Source organism: Tursiops truncatus, chromosome 13 (assembly GCF_011762595.2).
Source record: "Tursiops truncatus isolate mTurTru1 chromosome 13, mTurTru1.mat.Y, whole genome shotgun sequence".
Taxonomy (NCBI): Eukaryota; Metazoa; Chordata; class Mammalia; order Artiodactyla; family Delphinidae; genus Tursiops; species Tursiops truncatus.
The window spans coordinates 19,702,375-19,718,685 of record NC_047046.1 but is presented as its reverse complement, the minus strand read 5'-3'; the positions used below and the strand labels follow the sequence as shown (position 1 = coordinate 19,718,685).

The 16,311-nt window shown below is 48.2% G+C and overlaps 1 protein-coding gene and 1 long non-coding RNA gene across 6 annotated transcripts in view; one reads left to right on the top strand and one right to left on the bottom strand.

The window, feature by feature from the left end:
* SEZ6L (seizure related 6 homolog like) overlaps positions 1–16,311 on the bottom strand; it is a 199,751-nt gene that overhangs the window by 75,664 nt on the left and 107,776 nt on the right. For 4 of the 5 annotated variants that reach the window (XM_033837912.2, XM_073790260.1, XM_073790261.1 and 1 more), the window contains exon 2: positions 580–1,350. In XM_033837912.2, the coding sequence (XP_033693803.1) occupies positions 580–1,350 (771 nt within the window). Of the gene's footprint in view, positions 1–579; positions 1,351–4,389; positions 6,331–16,311 lie in introns of those variants that run through there. The other variant, XM_073790262.1, reaches the window with a different exon arrangement.
* The window catches only part of LOC141276155 (uncharacterized), a 41,815-nt gene continuing 29,264 nt past the window's right edge, over positions 3,761–16,311 (top strand). The window contains exon 1 of the long non-coding RNA XR_012325237.1: positions 3,761–4,490. This is a non-coding gene — a long non-coding RNA (uncharacterized lncRNA). The remainder of the gene's footprint in view (positions 4,491–16,311) is intronic.

The following is a 16,311-nucleotide window of genomic DNA, read 5'->3' as shown; positions in this document are numbered from 1 at the left end:
TCCTCGAAGGGACTGATATTTCATTCTCATCTCAGAGATTAAGTAAAGCAAAGCTCAGAGAGGGTGCGCATCTGGGCCAAGCTCACACAGCAAGCAGGAGTCAAACCTAGAGCTCATACTCTTTCCTGAGCGGCCACACTGCATTTGTCCAAAATCAATGTATGATTGACAGCTGATGTCTCTCCTCTGTGTTTGAAGATGGAAAAAAAGGTAGAAGAAAGACTGGAACACAGACGTGCATTTTATCAAGTTCAAGTAACGGTAAAAGCAAAAGCACCTTGAAAGGCCAGGGCCTTCTAGGCAGACAAAAGGATTCTGTTCCAAGATGAAAGGCTTTGAATCCTGCTGTTTAGCTGTGTGGCATTGGGCAGGGTACTCGATGTCTTACGGTCTCAGGGATCTCATCTCTAAAATAGGGATGTTAATTCTGGGCCACAGGGTCAAGCTCATAACTAGGGCTCCACAGATGGTAACCAATGGTGGGACGTGTACCTCCCCGGCCCCCCTCTCCCATGCCCTGCACACAGCAGGTGCCTCATCGCAGTTCTGGGAGGGCTGGAGGGGTTGGGGGCTACACACCTGGGGCCTGCTCGGTGGTGATAACCGTGGTGGTAATGATGGTGGACGTCGTGGTCTCCTGGCTCTCCTCCGAGGCCGACCCGGTCAGCTCGTTCTCACATTTGTCCATCAGGGTCATGGGGCTGGCATCCCCTGGGGGAGCCTCGTGGGCCTCCTCAGGCACGGCGGGCGCCCCGGGGTCGGGGCTCTGGGGGAGCGTGTGGGCCACCAGCGGCTGCGAGGTGAAGGGGGCGATCTGTAGGGGCGCGGGCGTCGTGGGGACTGCACCTTCCTTCTGCTCCAGCCAGAGGGGCTCCTCCGATGACAGCAACAGTGGGTGGGTCTCCTCCCCTGCGGAGGCCACGGGGTCCTGGTCCCCAGGTGGGCGGAGCTTCTCCGTGGCAGAGGAGAGGAGGACCAGGTCCGAGGATGCTGGCTGGGACGCCGCCCTCTGCACAGCTGCTGCGGTGGTGGCTTTCGGCCTCAGCTGCCTCCTGGTCAAGTTCACCTGCTTGAGCGAAGGCGGCTTCTTCGTCGGGGGGAAGGCATGCCCGGTGCCGGGTTCCTCCGGAAGCGGAAGCAGCATGGACGCGGCCGCGGAGTCTTGAGGTGCGGAGGGGACCATCCCTTCCAACTCTGGCTTGTGAAGCTCGTCCCCTGACTGCGCTGGATTCAGAGGGGCCGTGGTCACTCTCTCTTTGGGGGTCTCGTGGCTCAGACTGCTGCTCCCCAGGGCTTCCAAGGGCAGAAAGTAAGTACCTGAAGGGCCAGCATCTCCCTCCAGTGGCGCATCTTGGAAAGAGAATGGACACCAGTTAGCTTGGGGCCAGGGGCTTTAGGTCCTCAACTGGCAAGACTCTGAGGGTGGCCCCCCTGAGGTGGTACCCAAGTCTTGCTAGGATGCTGGTACAGCCCAATCAACCAATGTGGAGCTGCCTCCTTTCATTTCTTCCTTCTTCCCTTCCTTTCTTACTTCCTTTTCCCAACCAGGGAGACTGGGGTTGATCATGGCCAGCCTGAGGTAAGCATTAGAGGTACAGAAACCAAGGGCACAAGAATTTCACAGCCCAGTTACATATGCCCTGGGAGGGGGAATAAGAAAGTAGAAATAATCATATTTGATGTGATAAACGCTTAGAAAGAGAAAAGCTTTGTGTGCTAAGAGGACAGGCCCCTAACCCAGTCTGTGGGGCAGGACCACCATGTACAGCTGGGCAGGTTGCTCACTGCACAAGGCTATCCCACTAAGAGGATGAGTGGGGCTGTAACCAACGCACAGTCTCTTCTCTAAGCTGTGTGCCCTGACTCAGGGCTATATTATCCTGGGATTGGGGGAGTTTGATTTTTTTTTTGTTTTAACTAAATAATGTACAAGTGACCTTGTGGGAAACTCACAAAGATTTGAGGATCCAGAATCGTTAGGCAGGTTTAGAACAGAGGGGTGTGGGAAGACCCGAGGCCTGGCTGAGGTGAGCGCAAAAGAGGAATGAAAGAGAACAGGGGACAGAGGTGGAGGGTGATTAAAGAGAGAGCTGGTGAGGTAGGGAGGTGGGGGCCAGTCTCTGGTGGGCCTTGTATGTCCTGCTGACTCCTTGTGATTTATTTTTGTCTTGAAAGGAAAACCACCTAATAATTTTAAATAAGGGCTGGCCCAGGCTACTGTTTAGCAGAATCATGCCTGAAAACAGCTGCATCTACTTATTTGAGACCCAGTTCTGCCAACTGCAAGCTGGCAAATGGCTCTACCTCTCTGAGCCTCAGTTTCCTCAGCTGTAAAATGGGGCTATGGTCCCCTATTTCATAGGGTTTTCATCGTTCAAGAGGTTGATTATGGAAAGCATACGTACATGTATGCACATGTGGGTCCCTCACCCACAGAGTGCCTGGTATGTATCCGCTGCTGTATCCGTCATTGTTTTTTATACTCTTGTCATTGTAATCGTGCCCTCAGCAGGGGGCTGGAGCAGTCAGAATGTTACTGATGATGATCTTGAGATAGAGAGGAATTATGTCCTGGGGACAAAGGACTGATAGCTGTCCTTGTCAATTTTCCGCAGAAAAAGACACTCACTCAGCCACAGTCTCAGGTCCCTTCAGCACTGTCATTTAAATTTATTTCCATAGCCGTTGGAAAGGCTCTTTTACTTTCACAGAGTCAGCACCGGCAGTGGCTTAATCTATCTAGACTGCAACAATGTGCAACTGGCATCAACAAATATTCCTGTCGTGTAACACTGATTACGAAGCCCGTGTACATTCCAGGCCGAAGATGGCCCTGGGGCCAGATCCGACCTGAGGACAGATCCAGGTCATTCAGGTGCCAGGCAGGTTTCCTGGTCCAAGGTGGGAAGCGCTGAGGCTTTGGGGTTAGACCTGGGTTCAAATCCTGCCTTTGACAGTTACTAGCTGCGTGAACCTGGGCAAGTCCATTAAGCCTCTTTTGTGTAGTAGAGACACTCCATCTACCTCATAGGATCAGCTCAGTTGTGGTCCTGCTTGAAAGCTGTGACTTTTATGCTCACGGTCACTTTTATCAAATGATTGGTATTGACCATCTTTGTAGACTGTCAAGTGAGAAGGTGATAAGACAAGAACAATCGCGGATGAGGGTTCAGGACACCTGGCTCCCAAGACCCAGCTGTGGTTTGATGCACAGAGCTTGGATGCAAGCAGGGGCTGGGGGACCCGGATAGTGGTCCTGTCTTGGCCACTACTCCCCATCATTACTGGGTGGGTTTCCTCTTCTGTGTGTCAAATGGGCAGCCAGACTAGATAAAATCTAAGGGTCCTTCCAGCTCTGACTGTTGATTTTTGAAACAATCAGGTAACTGGCAATTATTCTTAGAGCTTGTTGGTAATCTTGCTAAAAAGGGCCAAGCGACAACCTCAGTCCTGACACTAGCTTGTGAGTTTTGTTGGGTCCTGTGGCTACATTCGTTTCAGCCAGTCTTTTCACAAAAATGCCCCCTTGATCACAAGGGGCTGGAGGAGAGAGAGGAAGCGGAAGAGGGAGTGAGAGATAGAAATACTTGGAAAACAAGTTGTGTCAAAGGTGATAAAAGATTACAAATGACATAAAGCACATCAACGTGCCTTGGCTATAGTAAGAGTGATATTTATAACATTTCGTTTCTGATGACTTTACCGAGTGCCGAATATGTGCAAAGGCGTGTGCTACACGCTTTGTATTCATTACCTCACCTAAATCTTTCTCACCCTTACTAATTAGAAATCATTATTCCTATTTTACGGATGGGCAAATGGAGGCTCTAGGATATTAAGTAACTTTCCAAGGTCATACCACAAAGCTGGGTTTCAAACCTTGGTTTTCCTGATGGCAAAGACCACGCTGCCAGCCTTCAAGAAATACGGAGTATTATCACCTGCAGCCTCTCCTCGGCTTGAATTGGCCTCTCCCCACAAAACCCCTCTCTCCTAAGCCCCTGGTCTGTTCGCGTTTCTGCTGGGTGGGCTACAGCGTCCTTCAGCCCCCCAGATAGCACCCCGCAACACCAACATGTTCCTGGTTAAAATACGAATTTTAACCGGACCGCATGGGTCTGGTCTCCTGTGGCAGACCCATCACATCTGGATCCCCTCCGAGCCCACGGAGATCCAGCAGAGCCAAGAAAAGCAGCAGGAAATACAACAAAGAGGACCCTGGAGTCAACTTCCTCCCCACCCCCAATCACTGCTCCACCTCCGAGGTCCCCAGGGAAAAACTGGTGCCAAGCTCAACAGCTAGAAAGCATTTTAGGAAGCGGATCCACTGGACCGCGTCAGCCCTTTCTCACTGAACACCTGACTCCCGAGAAGCGTCGCAACACGCACCATTCATCTCCCTGCCCCCGAGGCCTCTTCTTACTCTTCAGAGCTCACACACGCTGGGGTCTTGCTGGCTGGCTCCAAACTGAAGGCCACGTTCAAGACAGGTGAGTGTATTCTGTGATCTGCAAGGCATGCAGCCCGTGAGACCCGGCCTTTGCTCTCAGCTGGGACGCTGGCCAAATGAGTGCCATGTGAAACCACATCCCAGTGGGAATTAGCCAGAATTGGATTCCATGGCCTCAGAGGTCCAGAGACTTCACTTGCTCAAACAGGCCAGCTTTTCCTGGGGCCCCAGTGACCACCTGGTTAAATTAACTCCTCTTTCCCATAGCACTTAACTTTTTCAATCATCGTGGTCACGTCTGGCTGGTTCTCCCTTTATCGTGCGTGTTCAGTGCCCCACTGGAATGCTGTCAATCAACTGATGAGTGAAAGCACTGGGTGCTGACTCTCTTGGCTGGTTGACCCTCAGCATGAGAGAGTCAACACTCTAGGACATGGTCCCTGCATTCAAGAAGTTAGGAAGGCATAACAACAAGGTCCTACTGTATAACACAGTGAACTATATTCAAGATCCTGTGACAAACCGTAATGGAAAAGAATATGAAAAAGAATATATAGGGCTTCCCTGGTGGCGCAGTGGTTGAGAGTCCGCCTGCCGATGCAGGGGACACGGGTTCGTGCCCCGGTCCGGGAAGATCCCACATGCTGCGGACCAGCTGGGCCCGTGAGCCATAGCCGCTGAGCCTGCACGTCCGGAGCCTGTGCTCCGCAATGGGAGAGGCCACAACAGTGAGAGGCCCGCGTACCGCAAAAAAAAAAAAAAAAAAAAAAAGAATATATATAACTGAATCGCTTTGCTGTACAGCAGAAATTAACACGACATTGTAAATCAACTATACTTCGATTAAAAAAACAACGAAGTTAGGAAGGCAGACGCACAGCGATAACCCAATACGGGTACCAAACCAAAGAGACAGAGCTTTAATTACATCCTTATGCTGCTTTTCTCTCTCAAGACAGAATGGAGCAACGCTGAAGGCAACTGAGCATTTGTTCTGCTACCCAAGTTGTGGGGGAAACACATCTCCCTCTGTCTTTTCTCTGACGTTGATGGGGAGATGGGAGGTTAGACTGGGAAGCATCCCACTGAAGTCGAAAAAGCACAAGTTCTGAGGCTCTGAAGTTGAAGATCTGTATCTTAAATGCCTGCAGAATGGCCAGGAACAGCCTGGATTCTAAGCAATAGCACATCACACAGGCACAAAGGGATAGAAGGAGAAGTGGAGCAAACAGAAGCCGGACGATGCTTCTGCTACAATGTTCTGTGAAAACAGCAAGACGTAAAATTCTATGGTGTGGATGCAAATGACTAGACACAACCAACTCAAACAAATCGCAATCAGAGAGTCATTTTTTGAGTTGGAGGAAAGGCCCCCAAGTGTGATCCTGGTTGCCTCTGGGTGGTGGGCCTTTCAGTGGTGTGTTTTCTTCCTTCTACTTTTTGACATTTTCTAAAATGTGCATAAGAAGTATTCAAAACTTTCTTAAGTGAAAAAAATTTTATGAAAAGAGCAGGGTTTAAATGCTGCCTTGTGATGGAGAGGAGGAGGGAAAGGAGACAAACATGTGTAATCACAGAATTGCTTCATTCACTAGTCACTGAACCCCTCTGGGATGCAGTCTCCCAGTGGGGATGATGATAACTCTCCTCTCGCTGGACTCGTGAATCAGTAGTCAAAGTGGCTACTTTTAGGAAGTAGGAATGGCAGGTGGATCAATGGATATCTTTTTGATAAATGGCAGTACAAAAACGTTAGTCACTGTTCTCATCAACAATATTCATATCTAACTCAGTGGTGCTTTCTTGTACCTTCACCTTCCACAATAAGGACTTGCTCAGCCCACGCTGGTGGGTTTGCTTGGCCCTCACAGGGACAAAACCAAAAACAAAATGTCACCTCTTATAGATGGAAAGTGTCCCAGAGTTCCTGGTTACAAAGTGCCCAGAGGAAGGACCTGAGGTCCAGAGAGGGAAAATGGGCTGCCCAGGGTCACACAGCATGTGAGCAGCCATAACAACACAAGGCTATTTGAGGCTTGAAAAACCACATCAGAGCACATCAGACAAAGCCAGAAACAAAGAATGTCAGTTCATTCCGTGCCCGCTACATCTCGGCTGGATGATTCTCTGCTGTGGGGCAAGGGCCTGTCCTGTGCATTGCAGGAGGCTGGGCAGCATCCCTGGTCTCCACTCGCTAGAGGCCAGTAGCAACCTCCCCCCACCCCCTGTGTGACAATCAGAAATGACTCCAGACGTTGCCAAATGTCCCTTGGGCGGGGGCGGGGGGAGCAAAAGCCCCTCTAATTGATGACCATCGGTACTGCCCCCAGAACTGAATAGACTTTCCCTCCCATTCCTGGGGTTGATGTGCTTTGCTCTGCTTAAATCGTTGAATTTTAGGGCGGAGAAGGTCTTAGGCTAATCCCCATTTTACAGATAAGGACACTGACATAAGTGAGGGCTGTATTTCTTTCTCCCACTCACACGTGATCATTCATTCATTCAGCGAGCACCTACTATGTGCCAGACACAGGCAGCAGGTGCTGGCATCCAGAGGTCCACCTTGGACAGCAAACAGTCAGAGCTGATGAACACGACCCATTCCCTTCAGCCAGACCCAGCCCACTCAGCCCTGCGGGAACAAGGACCCGCTGGACTTTGAGAAGACTTTCTGGGACAGAAAGGGCAGAGATGGGGGTGGGCTTCGGGTGCTCAGTCAGAGCCCTCTACCTGTGCCGGGCTAACAATACTGACACTCAGATGGCGACTGACACTCTGCCAGTGCATTCCCAGCTGTGATCTCATTCCGACCTCCAAACAATTCTGTGAACTTGGCATTTTGTTTTTCCCATTTTATAGATGAAAATAAAAATCAAGCCTCAGAAAGAGGAAGTGACCTGTCCAAGATCACAGAGCAAATTGGGGTAGGATTAGACACGTTCTGACCTTGTTTCCTGTGTCCTTTCCTCTTGTCCACATAAAATAGTTTATTTGAAAAATGCAAGAATACCTGAAAGGTGTAAAATCAGAAGTATCCGCCCTGTACCACCCCGACCCATCCACCAGTCCTGCCTTCCAAAGGGAACTCCTGTTAATAGGATCTTGTTTAATCTCCAAATAAAATGTACTGATATAAAAATAATAAAGCATTTTCACCTTAAAAGGTGTGACAGCACATAGGCGTGTGGGGTTGAAGTCAGAATTGCTTGGGTTCCAGACTCAGCCTGCTGCTAACTGCCCACGAGACCCTGGACAGTCCCTTCCCTTCTCTGGGCCTCCCTGTTCTCATCTGTAAGGTGGGATCACACCAGCCTTATCTCTTAGGCTTGTCAGAGAGTAAGACGAGACCATGAGTGTACAGCACGGCTCACAGAGCAGCTGTCAGCCCTCATAAAGCACTGTTGTCACTGTCAATCTAAACATTCACAGAGTTATGACATCGCATATATTGCTCTGGCACCTACTAAGAAGTGCGCTTTGAAATATTCCAGCCATTCAGAAAGAGCTGAAGAGTGAGGCAACAGTACCCATGTGTGTACACCTTCAGCTTAAGAAACAGCAGGCAAACCAGCACAGGCAATCTCTGTTTGTTCCTCCCTACCACCCTCTCCTTCTTCTTCTCCACCTCCTGGGAGTAACTCCCGTCCTGAATTTGGCCTTGAGCATTCTCATTTATTATGTATATTTTACTATTATTATTAGTTATTGTGTGCATGTGTTTATTATGTGTCAGTATCTCTGAACAATATATTGTGCAGGCTGTTTTAAAACTTTATATATGAATCCTCCTGCAACCTGCTCCTTCCCTTCCTTTCCTTTCGTTCAACATTTTGTGAGATTCATCCATGTTGATAAGTGTAGTTCTGATCAATTCATTTTCACTGCTGTATAGTATTCCATTACACTAGTGCTCCACCACCATTTTTTCACTTAAAATCCATCTTTTTGTCAGCACATATGTGGCCATTTCATACTTTTTTAATGGCTACATTAAAATATAAACATATACATTATTGAATCAGGCTCTTAATCGATTCATATTCAGGTTGTTATTCTCCACCCTGTCTTCTCAAATAACACTGCAATAAAGACATACCTTTCGTGAACATGTCCAGGTAATTCTTCAGGAACACGTACCAGAAGTTGTACTGCTCAGCCAAAAGACTTACATATTTAACACTTTGATTGATGCTGAAAAAACACCTTCCAGAATAACCTAAACTTGTTTATTTACCCTGACACCTACTCTACACAAGAGTGCTGCTGCCCTCCAGCTCTGTCTATGCTTAACTTCTGGTGACTGTTAACTTGACCGTCTCAGTTGGAATCTGGGGCAGTTGGATCCAGGCATAGTGGGTTTCTAAAATGCAACCCCCCCACCCCCGCTCCAGGTGATTCCAAGGTGCTCTCTCGCTTTCTCTAGTTGTTGCTGCAGGTGTGCCCACGGTTGGTCGACCTTTCGCCTGCCTCACCACACTTTTACTCCAGAGCACCCAGGAAGCCCACCCCACCGTAGCCAGACTTTGTGTCACAGATCAGGCCGGGGATTTGTGGCACAGGAGGGCTAGCAAGAGAGTGTGGATGCAGTGGCTTGGTAGCAAAAGAAGTTCCATCTAAACAGCTGTAGATTTCTAGGTAGATGGGCTGCTTGGTCAGGTCCCCAAACAGAAGGACAGTTACGGTCATGACACCCAGTGGGATGGTACAAAGTGTTCACAGTACCAAGTATTATTTCTATTAGCAAAAATCTGGAAACAATTTACCTGCCCATCTATAGGGGGCTAGTTAAATGATTGTAGAAACACAAGATGGAATACACGCAGGGCTCAAACGGATGAGATGAAGTCCCTGGTGAATTACATGGTGAGTAACCTGGCGAGAATGTTCAGAATTACACCTCCCCTTTGACTCAAGTCCACTTTGGGAATTTATCCTGCAGGGAGATGTCTGCCCACGTGCAAAATGACATCCATACAAGGTTAAGCAATGCAGCACTCTCCGCAAACGACCTGGAGACAAACGAAGTATCCATCAGTAAGGTTAAATCAATTACAGAACATCCAGACAGAAGACTGTGCAGCTGCGAGAAAAGGATGGCGAAGCTCTCTGTGGACCAAAGAGGAGAGACGGCCATGGTTTGTGTTAGGTTAAAACGCAAAGTGCAGAACAGTACACAGAATTTGTTGCTTTTTGTGTAGAAATGGGGAAAGAAACTAAAGCTAGATATGTTGGCATTTGTTTATATGTGCATAATGAAACTCTGAAAGGAGACACAAGAAACTAATCATGATGGTTATAGGGGAGGTGGGACACTGGAAATAGGATGGCGAGTAATGGTGGGAAGGAGAATTTTCACTACATACCTTCACATCGATACATATGTATCTATGTGTATGTATATGTATATATACATATATAGCTGTGTGTGTATCGATAAAATATTACCTATTCAACAACTATGTAACTAATTTAAAAATAACATAAAGAATAGCAGAGCTATGTGCCAACACAATTCAGTGTGAGGTGAAAAAAATCAAGGTAGAGTAGTGGGTATAACAGCTCTCATGGGAGTGAAAGGACTACATTTGAGCAAAGTAATGGGAATTGCCTTAGCAGAGCAGGACTGAGGCTTGCAGTGGGAGAGGGAACCACTTTTTACCGTGCATCATTTTTTAATAATTTCATTGATTTGCCGTGTGTGCGCTATTTTTATAGCAATACTAATTAGTAATAGTGCTTAACTCCCTAAGGTTTGCCACCCCAGTTTCAGAGGAGGACAGAGAACAAACCCCAACCTTTCTCAGGGTTGCAGACGGCCCTCACATTTCCACAGGGGGTGGGGAAAATGTGCGTCACTCCAGCAGGGAGTGGCCACTGCTCCATCTCTCCCTCACTTCTCCTGAGAGAGGAGGGGCCATCTGATTGGCGGTGTTAGGGAGGGAGGTACTTGGGATATCTGATATCCATGGCATCCCGTTTCCAGGGCAACAGCACTGGACCAAAAAGCCAGCAGTGGGGCTACCCCTCTGTCCCCCCTCTTTTCCAGACTTCTCTCCTTGGGCCTGGGTAGGCTGAATCAAAGTCACTTGGGGAGGACAGAGTGTAGGTGTCCATCTATGGTCTACAGCCCAGCTTCCTCAGTAATCAAGCTGGTCCCATCTGGCTCCCTGGGTCTCTTTTTCCCACTTGGTTAAAATCAGCGAAGAGGACCACTGAGGGGATTGACGACCATCCCCACCCTCTGCGCTGACTAATTAGAGCCCAGAGACTCGGGAGAAACTTTGCATGGGCCTCACTGACTTGCTTATTAATAACATTTAGGTTAAACACAAGTCACCTGAACTTCACCTAGCACTTCACACTCTTCAAGGAAGTCTTGACTTTGCAGTTATATCAAGGGACCCATGGTGGTCCTCTATTTTGGGCAAGCCAGATGGGAATCCTCATGCACAGGTAGACTGTCAGCCACTGCAGATTTCCCACCACACCTCAAAAATCGATCCCCAATCAAGATTTGTACCAGATGAGTCCTTGGAAATGATCAGATCATCTGGAGTGGATGGGAAGTACTTCTAAGATGTAAATCAGGTCATAGGATCTCTTTGGTTAGAACCCATCAGTGGCTGCCCATAACACTGAGAATAAGATCAAAGCTCCTTTCAGTGGCTTCAAAGGCTTTTGGGCCTAGCCTTGGACCACCACCCCCTCAGCCCCCCGGCCAACATCATCTCTTACCATGCTTCCCCTCAAACTACAGTATGATCCCATGCACTTTTTTCTCCTTAAAACTTCCAAATTCATTCTGTACCTCAGGGCCTTTGCACATGCTGTTCCCTCAGTCTGGCACTCTCTTTGATATCTTTGCTTGGCTGGCTTCCTCTGGTCATCCAGGTCTCAGCTCTCCTTCTCCAAAATCCCCCTTTTCACTTTCTGCATCATTCCTTTCCGAGTGCTTCTCACAACCTGAATTGGTCTTGGTGACTTGTTCTCATGTTCACTGTCTCCCACAAGACGGTCCACACTCATGCAATGTCACCTCTCATGAATACGTGTGTCCCAAGTGTAGAATAACTGTGACATTCAGAAGCGGTCTGGGAACCACAAGACCCCCCTACACTGTTGTCCTCTGTGTTGGGTTTGGTATCCCCTGTATTTTCTTGAAAAGCTAAGTTAATGCAGTGCTGAGTGCACAGTAAAAGTACATAAACTTTATTTATTTTACTCACTATTATATCCCCTACCAACTACCATAGTGTCTTCTATGGAGAAGAAATCGTAAAAAAATTTACTGAATTCATCAAGGAAGGAAGGCGGTAGAGAGGGAAGAGTGAGGAGAATGGGGAAGGATGGGGAGAAAAAAGGGAAGCTGGAATAGGCAACGCATCTTTGGATTTCTTGCAAAGCTCTGCACATGCTAGACGTCCAATGAATGTAGTGGGTGAAGAAGAGAAAGGGTGCTTTGGAACACTTAGCAAGAGCTTAGGAGATAATGAAGTTCCCTTCAAATCCAGAAATTCTAGAATTCTGAATGTGGCCGTGCCTGGGTGGTGGGTAGCAGGGTGCAGACATTACTAACGAAGGCCAAGTGCCCTGGCCTCACTGTGGTGAAAGCTACTCTGGTCCAGTTCTCAGCCTCTCATAGGTCCATTGTTCTAACTTCCTTCCTTTTCTTAATCTCTATTTTATTTATTCCCTCTCTGATCTTTATTATTTCCTTCCTTCTGCTGACTTTAGGTTTTGTTTGTTCTTCTTTTTCCAGTTCTTTTAGGTGGTGGGTTAGATTGTTTCCTTTGAGATTTTTCTTGTTTTTTGAGGTAGGCCTGTATCGCTATGAACTTCCCTCTAATAACTGCTTTTACCACATCCTATAGAATTTGTATGGTTGTGTTTTCATTGTCATTTGTCTCAAGGCATTTTTAAATTTCCCTTTTGATTTCCTCGTTAACCCGTTGGTTTTTTAGTAATTTCCTTCCTTTTCAACCAATTTTCTCTTCAGGACTGAAATGGACAGATTTCTATCCCACGTCCTCCCTCCACCTGGAGATGAGTTAACTGACAGGGGAATGAGTGCCAGGAAAAAGGGAGGAGGCTAGGATCATTGACTGACCATCCATGATTCAACACCTCCATCATGGGGGCACAGGAAAGGCCCAGGACCCCCAGCAAAGGAGAGGAAGGAAAATCCCTCAATATGGGATAGGCATAACCCAGATCATCTAGCCATCCTCTCCACCAGGCTCAGACATTCATCACTCTGAAAAAAAATCATCTAAGGAGATTATTTCCAGGAGTACTGAGTAGTCGCAGACAGAGCATGGGAAGCGTCCAGGGCAGGCACCAGGGCTCCATTCCACACAGTCCAGCGGGGAGGCAGATGAGCTCGGCTTTTCGTTTTCACAAGGCACCAGAGAACCTGAGGGCCGCCATGAAAGATGCAAAGCGAGCAAGCTGTACCTTAAAAAGATATTTTTAGCTATCCTATTATTCCCACAACATGGTTATGAAAACCCTGCTTCTCTTCCGGACTTTGCTTCATCATTTCCGCCCACTCTACCCACAGCAGCCAGAGGGATCTTTCTAAACCACCCCCTTCTAGTGGCCGGTAGTCTCTCCCGGATTTTCTGTCCTTCCCTTAACTCCTAACACTATCAAAAAGATACTCCTGCATTTTCTCAACTTAACTCCTACCAAAAAGATAAGCCACAAGTAAGTCGCACCATCGTACTTGCCTGGCATCTCTCCCGCTCTTCCGTACTAGAAGTAGGCTTCCCGAGGACAGCAATCACGCCTGCCCTATTCGTCACTGTCACCCTAGAACTTATTCCATGACCATGAGCCTGACACACAGGAGGCCCCTCATCAATAGCTACTTGATGCATCATGGTTGTGCCTGCAGCACTGTGAAGAACAAGACTGGGGGTCTTAGATCAAGGCCGCCTCTTTAAGTGAGAGATTACAGACCAGCAGGCAGCTAACACTGCTGGCTACCATAAAGGGAAATCCTTAGTCAACAAAGATGCTTTGGTCTAAGATTTCGAGGCTGGAGAGCTGTTCTCCATGAACATACATACCTACTCGTTCTAATTACAGAAGATAATCTCATCACGGTACAGAGAGCAGGAAGGCGGCCCATTCCCATCAATCACACAGTTGGCTTTAGCAGTGGGAGGGCAAATAGAAACCCACCTCGTGAATTTGTTTGTCTGTCTCTTCATTTCCCTGGCACAGCCCAATATGCCATAATCATACAGATGGAGGGGAGATTTTGGTGTGATGTACGTATCACCCTAAAGAGCACACCAACTGCACCTGTGAACAGACACTCTGAACCCACCCCCCAGTCTGCAGCAGAAGCCCAGGGACACTCCAACCCCCCTGGGTCTAGAGCAGAAGCCCAGGGGGCTGCAGGGGACTTGGAGCAGGTGTTAGAAGGACAAGTTTGTACAGGCAAGAAAAGACTCTTTCAGTGTTTCGGCTGCAAGAGTAATTATCCGATAATTGTCCTCTGTGAGCTGGCTTCTCCCCCACAAATGGGCCTCCTTTGTAATTCATGTTGGGTTCAGAAAGCGTTGAACGTTCTTTTATGTCCAGTTGCGTCTCATCAGAGCGAAGGCTGGGCGGCGTATCCATCTTCCCCGTGAATGAGCCCAGATAGCTGTTGGCACAGGGGTGCAATCCTGCCTTTGTCTTTAACAATCTGATTAACTGTGGCTGACATCAGTGCCAACTGATTAGCATTTAAACGCTCTTCTCCCTTCCCACCTCCATCCCCCTCCCTCCAACCCCAACTCTATTCACATCTCATGGCGCTGCCATGCGATTTCTTACCAGTAGCGAGGGGGAGAGGAACACACTGTGAGTTATTTGTGTACATGAAATCCAGTGAGTCATTGAGAGAGGGCTGAGAGACAGACACACAAGACAGCTCCGAGAGGAAACTCATAGTGGGAAATCTGTCTAGATTCAATTACCTATATGCTCGCACAGGCAAATATAATACTTGGGAATGAATCCAGATGGTCCGTGAGTGAGTTTAAAGACATCATGAGTAAGCTCACAATTTCCCTTCACCTGTGTGCTCAGATCTGCAGACAAGAATAAAGAATAGATTGGCGGGACTTCCCTGGTGGCGCAGTGGTTAAGAATCTGCCTGCCAACGCAGAGGACACGGGTTCGAGCCCTGGTCCGGGAAGATCCCACATGCCACAGAGCAAACTAAGCCTGTGCACCACAACTGCTGAGCCTGTGCTCTAGAGCCCGCGAGCCACAACTGCTGAGCCCACGTGCCACAACTACTGAAGCCCAGGCGACTAGAGCCCGTGCTCCGCAACGGGAGAAGCAATAAGAAGGCAGCGCACCGCAATGAAGAGCAGCTCCCGCTCGCCGCAACTAGAGAAAGCCCATGTGCAACAACGAAGACCCAACACAGCCAAAAATAAATAAATAAAATAAATTTATTAAAAAAAAAAAAAGAATAGATTGGCATCCTGGGATGCTTCTAAGACATGCTCAGAGTGGAGAAGATGCAGGGAATCAGGAGACCCGGGTTCAGGCACTGGTTGTACCACTACTTTGCTATCTACCTTAGGCAAATTCCATCTCTCAAAGCCTCAGTTTCTCGCTCCGTGAAGTTAAGACAGTCATCTTTGCCTGGTCAACCTTAAGGAAACAAAATTGGGGCGATGTGGAGGTGCAGTAATGCATAGGATTGAGTTTCACAACTGTGAGGCTTAATTTGTTTCATTGAAGAGCTGAGGGCAGGGCTCTCTTCAGACAGAATATGGACAGCAGTGGCTTTATTTGCTGGGGACAAACAAAACATTTTCATGGCTTTACCTGAGGCATTAAAATGCTTTCCCCCCCGCTTTTCCTGAAACATAGCTATTGTTATCTTCATTTTTTTTTTTTTTTTTTTTTTTTTGCCTCTCACTGTTGTGGCCTCTCCTGTTGCGGAGCACAGGCTCCGGACGCACAGGCTCAGTGGCCATGGTTCACGGGCCCAGCCGCTCCGCGGCATGTGGGATCTTCCCGGACCGGGGCACGAACCCGTGTCCCCTGTATTGGCAGGCGGACTCTCAACCACTGCACCACCAGGGAAGCCCTGTTGTCTTCATTTTAATGATGAGGAAACATGGGTAAGTGGCAAAGAGCTAGGATTTAAACTAGGGCTGTCTGGCCCTCAAACCCATACCTATATTTGTACTGTGTCTCTCCTCCAGCCGACCCCTGACCCTGGCCTGGCTGCTTTCCAGAGAAAATGTCAAGGGCTACCCACTACCAACAAATTAGCATAGGATCTACTCCAGCTAAGAGGTCCCCAGAGATGGAGGAGGATGCTGGCTGTGCCCCATGAATAGCAGAACACTGGTTGCTCTTCCTAAGGCCTGGACTACAGAGAAAAGTGGGAGAATGGCTTCTACAAAGGCAGAACCTAAAGAGGCAGGGAAGATGCCCCAGCATTCCCATTTCACAGGTGGGCAAACTGAGGCCTGTGTTGCAAAGGAAAAAGCTCTGGATTAGGAAGGTCAGGGTGCCTTGTCAACTCACCCTATGGCCTTCGGTAAACCTACTCTCATCTCTGGGCCTCAATTTTATCCCCTGTTTAATGGAATCATTTCTTCAAATAAAACCTTAAGAGGAATGACAATGTATAACTGTGCAGTAAAGGATTAACTCAGCCAGTCTAGGTTGTCCATACTCTGCACATTCCAAAGAAAGGTTTGGCCCTTGCCCCTGGTTCCTGGGACGTAACCTTTAAGCCCTTGGAATATCCTGCCTGATAAGAGCATATTTGTTTAGCTGGGGGCTTTGGGCCTCACCGTGTACTCTATGCTACCAATGTGATTTATGGTGGGGGCCTT